Below are 11,851 nucleotides of genomic sequence, written 5' to 3'. Positions count from 1 at the left end.
AGTATATTTGATATTTCCAGAAGATCTGTAGTGTCTGAATATCTGGTTAATCTCTTCAGTGTTTGTGTCCACAGCGCAAAGACAGTTTTACATAAGAAAAATAGAAAGGGTAATAGAGTATGTATGTGTGTGTGTTTTCATGTCACCTCAGTTTTTTTTTCTCCAGGTCATTATACAAACAAAAACAAGTCTTATTTCAGTTTTTCTTGTATTTTGTTTGACTGTTCCTGCCAATCAGTGATGAGAAAAGGAAAAGTGAGATAGGTGAAGAAAGGAGGAGGAAAATGAAAGAAAATAGGGCCCTTTACTACAATTTTCAGTCAGTAGCCTATTATCCAACAGGTAAACATCACCTGGTTAAACAGGAGTCAGTGTCAGTGCAGTGTTTTACAGACCTACTCAGTGTAGCAGTTTATTAGCTCCTCCCAGAGGAACTGGATAAATGAATCAAACTGAACTGTGTTTATTTAAAAAAAAAAAAAAAAAAAAAAGTAACTGACTCTAACTGTGGTCCACAGTCCAGAACAGCAGGCGGCGGTAACGACCTTAACGCTGGTTGTCACCCGCCACTAAAGAAGAAGAAGAAGGAGGAGGAAGCGGAAGTACCTGAACGAGGAGGCGAGTTTAAAAGAGAAACGGATGATTTCCATTAAACGCTGTGATAATAAAAACGTCTCCATTATCCGCAGAGAGAGAGCGAGAGAGAGGGTGGTTTCTGACCGGACAGGTGACACACAGGTAATGTTGTGATACCTGTGCTTTAGTGTGGAGCAGAGACACAGACGATGTGACCGGGTGTCAGTTTATGATTCCTCCGTTAGTTTCCAGCACATTTCTTAAATGTTGGCGGCTTCCAAACGCCAATGACAAACGGTCTCCTTGGAAAGAGTAGAGTTTTATCGTTGTAAAATGTATTTCATTGTTGTAAATACCTCAATAGTGGGGCAGATAGGCAAAACAGTTGTGCATTTTATGACTACAGCATGAAAGCTTCATCTTATAATCTATAAACCCCAAGGGTTTATTTCAGACATGGAGGCAATTTGTATTTTACCTCTGTTAACCTTGAGTGGTCAATGACCTCAGCATTGCCTTTTTCCACTTTTTGCCCCATTTCTCCATTATAATCATGTATATCTTAAAGATATGCGTATTTGTTGCTATGGCCATGTAACATAATGTTGCTTAGAGAACCATATTTGCCAAGGAACTGCAGAACCCATCGTTTCCAGGTATTAAGGTAGCTATAGCTTGTTAAAGACACTGACAACTTCTGCTTTATGTTCTTTGGAATTACATGACGAGCTAGCACATTAGCGAACATGATAATCAGAAACTAACATGCTAGTTTGGTCTGGACTAGGGTCCTTGCTCCAGGGGGCTATGCCCTGTCCCAGAGGCCACATCTGAAATGCCTCCACGTCTGAAAATAAACTTCATGGTTTATAGAAGACATGACTCACTGAATTGTTGGTTTTGATGTAATCTGGATTGTGATTGGCTCAGCATGACAAATGGTAGAGGTGGACTTTCTGAGGATAAAGATATGAACATTGAATTGTGAGTAATAGTAAAGATGTAAAAGTAAAGATGGAGGGAAGAAGGAAAAGAACAGTGACAATATCAAGTAAACGCCACAACAAGATGTTGAGGAAAGACACTGCTGCTACGTGGACTTCGTGGGCCTGAGGAAGGCTGAAGTAGTCTGCTATTGTGCTGGTGTTGCTGGGAAAGTAGAGACGTTTACAGATGTATACAGTGATATAATGATGTGGCTTTATGGTCACTCTAAAGCCCGTGGAGAAGTAAATTAGTTCTTAGAAGGTTGAACCAACTCTGAACTGGCACTGGGGTTGCGTTGGTTGAAAGGGGGTATCAGCAGAAACCTTTGACTCACGACCATGTCAGTATTTACTCAGTAGAAACCATAGTCTGTTAATAAAGATGGATGTAGCCTTTGTGACGTCACCCACAGGTTTTTGATGAGCGGATTTGAAGCTCAGAGTGAGCTGCTGTACCGTTGACATCTTGACAGTGAAAAATGGACAAAGAGGTGGGCGTATGTGGAGCTTAGACTTCAGTGCACACCTGTCACTCGGAGAGGCCACACTCAATTATATATAGCTTTGAGCCTTAATAGAATGTAAACAGGTGAGTTATATAACAGTTGTCATGAAGGAGGAAATTAGCTCTAGAGACCAAAACTGTTTTTGTACCAGGCTGTAAACATGTTTACTTCTGTGGTAAAGTTGGACATTTTAACATGGGAGTCTTTGGGGATTGACTCACTGTTGGAGCAAGACTTTAGTGGTCATTAGAGGACCTGCAGATTTTGGTATGGATTTTGGTGGATTCTAGTTAGCCTCGGTCAGTACGTATTTATTTATTTATAATTGTTTTTTTTAAATATATTTACTTTATATGTCCTCTCTTTGATATTTAGATGAACTTAAATGTTGATAATGTAGTGTGTGTGTGGCTCTGTGGTGCTGTGATCCTACAGCATCTGATAAAAGGTGTTTGTGTTAATTATATTCAGCTGTGATGGTAATGGTTCTTTCAGCAGAGACCCATTACTTTATAATTAACAAATGTAAATGTTCTTTAAGGAGCATTGCATTAAAAACATGTCTCATTTCTGTTTTTTCCAGTCAGGATGAGTTCCTCCTCCTTCCCCTCTCCTCCCCCCTCTCCTCACCCAGCCCCCCTCCCTTTCGCATCCTCCTCCTCTTCTCTGACTGGCTGTCCTGAACTCGACCTGTCTGTCACATTCAGCTTCACCCCCAAGACCAGCCAAACACAGCTGAAGCCCTGCCTCCAAGGACAGACCAGAAGAAAGAGGGACACACAGGTGATGATGTCATCCTGTAGTCCTGAGGCCTGTACTACAAAGCAGGATCTGAGGTTATTGTGGTAACTTCAAGTTTAACTCTGGCTTTTCAGTCCTACGATGGTGGTTCACTAGTTGCTTGTTGTAAATCACCATGGTAACTGATGCTGAACTCCTAACCTGCTCCAGCGCAGGTTAACTTCAGAGGATCAGATGAAAACCTGTCAACAGCCAAACTACTGACCAATCAGATACCTGGAAAAAATGAGTCATCATTCCTACAGGATCCTGACAGGAACAAGAGTTTACAATAAAGTGATCAATAACGATGATCAGTAGACATTTATATAAATCAGTGGAATCATTTTGCTGTTCCAGACCAGTATGTGTCCACTCTCTGTTTTATAACAGAGCTTGCATGGAGAGTTTATCACACTAAATAAATATTTCATAACTATTATAGCTTCATTTTAATTGAACAAAGACTCTTTAATCTGACAGGATTCCTGACAGTGATGATGATTTTTACTCTCTTCTTCATCACTGCAGCTCAGAATAACATGATCAGACTCTGTGATGATAACTGGAAATAAAACTAAACCTCCGATGTCTTTTTAGTAAAAAATTCTCCACACACTGTTGAATATTTCCATGATTATAAATTTGATTTATAATTTTTATACATTTTAGTCAGACTGACTCATCAGACATCAGCTACTTCTCTTTTCTTTCTCTCCTCTCTGCAGCCGAAACAGTCTGACATGAACTTTAACTGTTTTATCTGATTCACATGTTCATAACATTGTTCACTGACTGAAGAGAAAATACTGAGTAAGAAACAATGATAATTCATGCACTTATTTGCCATATATCCTTAGCCTGACTTAAATTATATTTTTACATAATATTTTTTTATTCCAGTCATGTGATCATATTGTTTACATTTCACCTTGTTGAATGTCACTTGACAACTCTTCCTCTTTCACATGAACGTGCCTGTAGCCGGATAGGTGAACCCAGGGTTAACTGAGCCAGTTGATAACCTGCTTCCTAGTACAGGTTATCCAGGACGGCCAATATTAGGTTTAGTTAACCCAGATAACTAAAAGTTATCCTGGGTATGTTGAGCATGCTTCGTGCAGGCGTGCGTGCGAGAGTATGATGATGATGATGTCATTCTGTGTCTCCTGAAGTTGTGTTTTGTAGAACCTGTGGTCGTCAAGGTAACACCGGAGCCTGATGTCCCAATGAGCAGAGATGCCCCACTTCAGCAGCCAATCAGAGGTCAGAGGAGAAGCAGAGGATGTCACCATGGTAACCACAATATATCTATACATATACATATACATATATATATATATATATATATATATATATAAATATATATATATATATATATATATATATATATTTATGTGTGTGTTTACACATGGTGTGCTGGATGTTCAGATCTAAATCTCACATGCTGACTTGAATGTTTCGATCTGAAAAATAACCCCAAAAACTTTTATACTTGAAATAGTACAACAACAAACAATGAACTATTGGAAATTTAATCAAGATCAACATGAAGAATTCAGTAGTGATTAAATTTCACAGTGAAGTATTTAGTCGTTTGTAAAATTGATATCGTCATGACAATTATTTGCTTTGTCATTTTTGTTAGCCATTTCACTGTATCCAGCTTTTTTAAACATGTAATAAAATGTGTTCTTGTAAAGTTTAAACCCTCTCTTCAGACACAGAACCATGTCTGATCAAACTGTCCTTCACATGAAACTGAGGATTGTTTCAGTAATGCCAGGTTTCCTGTTCTCTCACTCAGGCTGTCTCAGTGGTCACTGATAAATGTAATGATCAATAAAAGCAGATTGTTTTTTTCCTCCCCTCTAGTTGGTGGAGCCCCCAGACAGTCAGTGGAGCCCGCTGCTGCAGCATCCAATCAAGATGTGGGCTGTCTAGGCAGGGCGGAGCTAAACACTACTCTCGCTCTGAAGGCAGAGCTTCAGTCGCTGCAGGTTCGCACTTTTTCTCAATAGGCTATCAATAAATCATCACCGATCCATTAAAAGCAGGTTACCACGGTAACCTGTTTGTTGTCCTGTAGGGTGTGGAGTTTAACCCCGACAGGGCTGTTCAGGAGACTCTGCAGAGGTCAGAGAGGACCAAGAACCTGATCAACAGCAGAGCTACTGAAGGTAACACAAAGAATTTCATTGTAATTTTTCCCATTTCAACCCTCTCATTATAACCTGGATCATTCCATAATGAATTTACAAACAGTCTCTCTCTGTCTCTCTCTCTGCAGTAGTGAATGTCTCTCGCTCTCAGCTTCTCTTCACCTCACTGGTCAGTGTTGAAGTGCAGAAGGATCAGCTGATCAGCCAAATATTACAGGACAGGCGGCCGCTGGCCATGCGACCCCGCTGCCACGACAGCAAGGCAATGGATGGCCCCTCCCCCTTCCTCTTCATGTCCTCTGACCTGCTGAGACAGAAGCCCCTCCCACCTGAGGAGGTGCTTGTCAACTATAAGCCCCACCCATTACCACGGCCCACCCTCTCGTCCTTTGACCTCTACAAACGACAGATACGGTGGGAGGCCACACCCTAACCCACCCTAAGGAGAGCTGTGATTGACTGGAGATACTGACTTCTCATTGGACAGACTGTGTGATGACATTGATAATAATTATCTAATCAGTTTTTTAATTATTGAAATCGGTTTTTATTCTTGTAAAGTTTTGTTTTAAAAATAAAGTATTTTCAAACACTTTCACTCTGTGATGATGTCATGATGATGCTCTGCTCCCCATTGTCCAATCAGCGAACATCAGAGGGATTTCTTTCTGAGTGGTGCATCCCTGGGAATAATCACTTTGGATCTAAAATGAGCAGATTTGAAAATATGACTTCCTAAAAAAAAAAAAAAAGTGGTTTCTTGCCTAAACTAGCCCACCATGTGGGGTAAGTTGAGCCACCTGTGGCTAAAATATAGGTTACCATTGACAATGCTGAAGTGAAGCTGAAGAATTTCACCTGCTATATCAAAGCAAGACAAATTCAACACTGAATAACTTCTTAAATGTTTTAATTAAACATAAAGTTTAGAACTTCAAAGACCAATTTTCATCAACAGCCTATTTCAAATTTTCAGAACAAAATCAAGTTCAAAATGATGAACAATATTAACAGATTTTTTTCAAACTTGTGTGTTATTTTTCAAGCAAGAATCACAGTTCCTTGAATGTGAAAAAAGTATTTGGTCTGCTAAAAAGTTCTGTGAACTCAAAAGTGCTTATCACTTCTTCTAAGGGCCTTTGCGGAAAATTGATGTCTCTCTCAAAAGTGTATGGTCACATGACCAATTTTGTCTATGGTTGCCTAGATACAAGGGGTGGCTCAACTTCCACACAGGATGAAATCCCCCTGCTCTCTCCTACGTGTCAGTTAAGATCAACAGAGTAACCACACTGTTAATGAGAACACCAGAACGTTTTGGGTTGAACTTCATCAAGTGGATAAAAACAGTAATAAATTGTAGGTAATTGTGAATGACAACCTCAGAGACAGATTCAACAACAAGGCTGTACCTTATCTGCTCTGCTCTGTATTGTTATATGATTATTACTACAATATGTTATTATTATGATTATTAATATTAATAATAATCATAATAATAAATATAGACATGGGTAAAATTAATTATATTATATAAATTATTATATATACATACATATTATATACTATAAAACAGAGGGATATCACTGCAGGGAGGTGAGTGTTTATGTTGGAAAAATTGTGATACTTTATGACTACATAAAGTATCACTATCCTAAAGTTCAACTATCCTAAAGAGAAACTGTATTGTCCTGAAGTGACCTTTTCTTATTTTGACGTTATGTTTGTTTTCAAGACAGGAGTTGTCAGAGAGGAGCGGAGTGACCTTTGCTGTTCTTCATAGCTACTGCAGCCACACATTAGCTCTGATAAGGCATGAATCAAGTCTCTATTGTGTGTATCTCATATCAGCAAAGATGTGAGGTCACTCTCATATGTTCTGTGTATAAATCCTGTGTGAATTTTGTATTCTTTGAACATTTGCACTGCAAGCTCTTTGTGTGTAACTTGTTCCCTTGCTGCAAGAATAAATATCCTACTCTTATAATTTTCAGACGTTGTTCCTGAGTTTATTTGATAATTTTCCTAACAGTTTATAAGTATCAAGATGAAACAAAAGCAAGAAAACTATCAATGTTTGGGAACATGGAGCTGGTGGAGAGATATGATTGGTAGGTTAGGTTTATGTTCAGGACCTAGGTGGATATATTAGCTGTCTCTTTTTGACACCCTGAGGGCTATGGACTGTGTAACTGCCCCAAAAGTTAAACTTTGTCAATAAGAACATTGGAATATGGAAAACCAGAAGGGTTATGGTTACTAATGCAACATTACAACGTTAAGGATATGAATATATAAAGAGGGAAACAATATATACATGTATAGAAGATTTCTCTCAAATTTGACTTTACATTACTGTACCATATGCAATTTATTATAATATTCTGATTTACTCACCCTTTGTGTTTCGTGTCTTTGTGGGACTTTAGAATTCCTAAAGCTAAAAAATGAATTTATTAAAATGTGTATCAAGTGGATCAAATATGTAGTAAGGCCATTAAGGGCAGATTTTGTGGAAGTATTGGATAATTGACCCCGTAATGTTATTTTATTCTGACCTCATTGTTTATTTTATTTTATTTTGTTTTATTAGGCTATATAATCTTCCAGATCCTCCTCAGACATAGTTTCCATTGTCCTTGTGTGCACACGTTATCTCTCCCAAATTGTACAAAGTTCTTAAATTTTGAAAAATGTGGATGGCATAGGAAAGTAAACTGCCTTTTCTTGATGTAGGTTTTGTACTATAAACTGCTGCCCCAAAATAAAGAATTGAAAATAAACAAAACAAAGAGGATGTTAAAAACCAATAGTATCAGAGTATTGTATCAGATGTTAGTAGAGAAGTAAAACAGACAGTTCTCACAAAAGAAAGGAAAGAGGAATAGACTAAAACATTTTAATTGGCAGAAACTCCTGTTCCGGTCTATTACATACATCTATATACTTATAGGCGCTGAAGAACACAGAGGTTCAGGAGATCCTTTGTTCCCACTGCCATCAGGCTATACACCAACTCAACCAAAGGAAGTGGACTAATTTAATTATTAATTTGAATTAAATTAAATTATCCTTGTATATTATTTATCATAAACAATGTGTCATGTCCTTTTGTTGTTTCGGTTTGGTTTGGTTTTGTGTGTCACAGTTGTGTTGATTATGAATTAGTGATGCGTTATAATATCAAGCATGTAGAGAAGAAGAACCTTCTGATCTTGGTGACATTTTTTTTTTTAATTATTTTTTTGGGCCTTTTATGCCTTTATTGACAGTGCAGTAGAGAGACAGGTAATGGGGAGGCAGAGAGAGGGGGAATGACATGCGGTAAAAAGGGCTGTCTGATGTGACCTTAGCCTCTGCACATGGGGTGGATGCTCAACCAACTGAGCTACTCGACACCCTGTGTTGTGGCCCTGTCCTAATATGTTTCACCTCTGTTAAATCACCATTGCCTCCCTTGTGTGTATTTAGTCTCTTTGCTCCCTGTTGTGTGGGTCAGTTCGTCTGTTCAGTTTGGATTTGTGATGTGTCCTTGAGTCTTTTGCACCTGTGCTCCTATTGTTTTTGGATTTTCTTAATAGTAATGTCAATAGTAAGTGGGAAAATAATGAAGACACTATTGATGCCATTTTAGCTGGTGCAGAATGCAGCGGTCAGTGGTCAGTGGGCTTGCATATACAGATGAGCAGCGCAGGTGGAACTCAGGGACGTCAAAGAATTTTCGAAACGCTATGACAAGCTGTCCCTCTGTTGTGAGAGAATGTGGCTGTGTGCCATTTGTGTTCAGAGGGGTACAGATATTGGTCCTCCCGCTGTTCATATCAGCCTGTTGAGCTTGCTTTCAATTGTTTACTGCTGTTTTGGTAAATATTTGCTTGTGTTGAGCTGACAGACTAAATTTACATGTGTTTATTGGAATGCTATGAAGGAGGGCAGTGCTCCCGCCACCACTCCTTTTGTATAATAATCTTTAAGCAGGAGCGCCTCCGCTCGAGCTGATTTTGTTTTGTGTTTGCTTAGTTGACCAGCCAAGTATTTATTCTGGCTGTTAATTTTGTTTGTGGAGGCAGTGCTCTCGCTGCTGTTCCCAGTGTGTGATTAGCTGTGGTAGTTTTTGTTTTACAGTTAAGGGCAAGAAGGTTCTTGGCTAATAATCATAGAAATAAGTAATAAGATAAGCGCAACGCCGGGCCTTGTGTTTTGGTTGTTTGAATCTGTTTGTAAGAAACCAAGGGTTTCTGGCAGTGCTCTTGCTCCCTGTTCCCAAAATGAGATAGGGTGTACTTTGTTTCTGCTCATACCACAGTCAGACAGCGTTTCTGCTGGGTCTGGCTTGGTGGCATCAGGTATTGATGGTAACTTTTACTGGCTTAGGTGGTGCTTTGACCTTCGCTCCCAGTGTACATACAGTATCCTCTACTCAAGTATCCGCAGTTACCACCATGTTGACACCCCATTATTGTGGTGCTTGCATGGCCCCTCTTCAGCCAGATGATGCCCACGATCGTTGCCCACCTTGTCTTGGCCTTGAACACTTGAGGGAGGGCCTCTCACAACACCCCTACATGAATGCAGCTTCATGCCCCAGGTGTTACGGACCACCAGGCTGGCGGAGATGGAGCAGTCGCTCAGTAAGGAGAGTCTTTCCTGACCCTCCATCCTGGTGTTAAGACAGAGGACACTGGCATAGGCTCTATAAGGGCTACTGTCCACATGGCCCTAGGTCTTCTGCAGCTGGACATGCCATCTGAACTGGCACCTGTTAGCACCTTTTTTCGACACAGGCCAGCCACTACTGCCTTTACTGTTCCCCCCTCAAAGGAGTATTTGAGGGAGCTGCAAGCATGCTGGTAGGACACTACAAGGCACTCCCATCTTATTTCGGAGGGCAGGTCTGTGGCTGCTATGCAAGATGCAGCAAAGTTTGGCCTGGATCGCATGCCAGCTACTGAGCCATTGCGTCCCTCATAGTGCCCCCTGATGAAGCTCTGAGACTGGATGCCAGGAGTGCCAGGAGTGGGCGTGGCCTATGAGGTAACGGAAAAAAGGAATTGCGTGCTCTAATGTCTGCTTTTGCTCTTTCTTTGAGGGAGAAATGTGAGCTAGACAGGAGCCCCCTTCTCAGACACTTCCAACTCATACTTACCTGGCAGGGGAGATACCATGATCAAGAAGGTGGTTCACCCAGGGCGAGGCTCAGCCAATGCACCCCGGCTGTGCTGACCTTTGCGAATTCCCCAAATGTGGGAATCTCGACTGCATAATTTCTGGTAGTGGGGGACTGCGTTCGCGCTCTCCCCTGATCATTACGTCAAAGAAAATCAGCTCTCTTCATGATGATGACTCTTGAGGAGTTTGAGCTCCGAAGTTATGTTTGCGCCAAGCTTGGTGTCCACTAGAGTCTCTGAAAAGAGTGGGCGTGGCCTATGAGGTAACTGAAAAAAGGAATTGCGTGCTCTAATGTCTGCTTTTGCTCTTTCTTTGAGGGAGAATTGTGAGCTACACATTCTTCTGTAGCCAGACTGCGTAGGTTTTTGGCGTTGGTACGGTCGCCGCTGTCCCAGCGTGCCACGCGGCTTTCGCTTGGCTTTCTCAAACACGACTGGCCACGTTGCTGAACAGCAGTTTTGCTTTGTTTTGGTACCAAAACCTTTGCGACAGTACAAAGACGATATCATGCGTACCATATGTCCTTGTCAAACTGCAGCATTGTATTCAACTTTTCAGCACCTTGTGTGTCAGATGAAGGTGAGCTAACTCTCAAGGCACTGAACTCTGGTATCATGCATTTTGGGCACCATCAGCCAGAGAGCTGTGCCTGGGAAGGAGGCCCCTTCTCAGACACTTCCAACTCATACTTACCTGGCAGGGGAGATACCATGATCAAGAAGGTGGTTCAGCCAGGGCGAGGCTCAGCCATTGCACCCCGGCTGTGCTGACCTTTGCGAATTCCCCAAATGTGGGAATCTCGACTGCATAATTTCTGGTAGTGGGGGACTGCGTTCGCGCTTTCCCCTGATCATTACGTCAAAAAAAAACAGCTCTCTTTAAGATGATAACTCTTGAGGAGTTTGAGCTCCGAAGTTATGTTTGCGCCAAGCTTGGTGTCCACTAGAGTCTCTGAAAAGAGTGGGCGTGGCCTATGAGGTAACGGAAGAAAGGAATTGCGTGCTCTAATGTCTGCTTTTGCTCTTTCTTTGAGGATTGTGAGCTAGACATTCTTCTGTAGCCAGACTGCGTAGGTTTTTGGCGTTGGTACGGTCGCCGCTGTCCCAGCGTGCCACGCGGCTTTCGCTTGGCTTTCTCAAACACGACTGGCCACGTTGCTGAACGGCAGTTTTGCTTTGTTTTGGTACCAAAACCTTTGCGATAGTACAAAGACGATATCATGCGTACCATATGCCCTTGTCAAACTGCAGCATTGTGTTCAACTTTTTAGCACCTCGTGTGTCAAATGAAGGTGAGCTAACTCTCAAGGCACTGAACTCTGGTATCATGCATTTTGGGCACCATCAGCCAAAGCTGTGCCTGGGAAGGAGGCCCCTTCTCAGACACTTCCAACTCATACTTACCTGGCAGGGGAGATACCATGATCAAGAAGGTGGTTCAGCCAGGGCGAGGCTCAGCCATTGCACCCCGGCTGTGCTGACCTTTGCGAATTCCCCAAATGTGGGAATCTCGACTGCATAATTTCTGGTAGTGGGGGACTGCGTTCGCGCTCTCCCCTGATCATTACGTCAAAGAAAATCAGCTCTCTTCATGATGATGACTCTTGAGGAGTTTGAGCTCCGAAGTTATGTTTGCGCCAAGCTTGGTGTCCACTAGAGTCTCTGAAAAGAGT

At 41.4% G+C, this 11,851-nt stretch overlaps 1 protein-coding gene and 3 non-coding genes across 7 annotated transcripts; all 4 read left to right on the top strand.

Moving 5' to 3' along the window:
- The first annotated feature begins 581 nt into the window (after positions 1–581).
- On the top strand, positions 582–7,003 carry ppp1r35 (protein phosphatase 1, regulatory subunit 35). 4 transcript variants are annotated; one of them, XM_023407091.2, is made up of 6 exons: positions 582–738; positions 2,652–2,851; positions 4,024–4,114; positions 4,724–4,848; positions 4,938–5,028; positions 5,139–7,003. In XM_023407091.2, exons 2-6 carry the CDS (start codon positions 2,657–2,659, stop codon positions 5,441–5,443), a joined length of 807 nt encoding a protein of 268 aa, XP_023262859.1. In that variant the 5' UTR covers positions 582–738; positions 2,652–2,656; the 3' UTR covers positions 5,444–7,003. The 4 variants fall into 4 exon arrangements, with proteins under 4 accessions (XP_023262859.1, XP_023262856.1, XP_023262858.1 ...); XM_023407088.2 differs by having other exon boundaries at positions 585–738; positions 4,024–4,144; XM_023407090.2 differs by lacking the exon at positions 582–738 and adding an exon at positions 845–1,232 and having other exon boundaries at positions 4,024–4,144.
- A 3,145-nt stretch (positions 7,004–10,148) lies between these two features.
- Positions 10,149–10,312, top strand: LOC111655631 (U1 spliceosomal RNA). Its single transcript, XR_002760815.1, has one exon. It is a non-coding gene; the product is annotated as a U1 spliceosomal RNA (small nuclear RNA).
- Positions 10,313–10,864: 552 nt separating this feature from the next.
- LOC111655632 (U1 spliceosomal RNA) lies at positions 10,865–11,028 on the top strand. Its single transcript, XR_002760816.1, has one exon. It is a non-coding gene; the product is annotated as a U1 spliceosomal RNA (small nuclear RNA).
- Positions 11,029–11,574: 546 nt separating this feature from the next.
- LOC111655633 (U1 spliceosomal RNA) lies at positions 11,575–11,738 on the top strand. The gene has a single exon (XR_002760817.1). It is a non-coding gene; the product is annotated as a U1 spliceosomal RNA (small nuclear RNA).
- The last annotated feature ends 113 nt before the right edge of the window (positions 11,739–11,851 follow it).

Source organism: Seriola lalandi, unplaced genomic scaffold, assembly GCF_002814215.2.
Source record: "Seriola lalandi dorsalis isolate HSWRI2012SDOR001 ecotype SW California unplaced genomic scaffold, Sedor1 jcf7180002054327, whole genome shotgun sequence".
NCBI classification, from domain to species: Eukaryota; Metazoa; Chordata; class Actinopteri; order Carangiformes; family Carangidae; genus Seriola; species Seriola lalandi.
The sequence above is the reverse complement of the archived record's forward strand: the minus strand, read 5'-3'. Positions and strand labels throughout refer to the sequence as shown.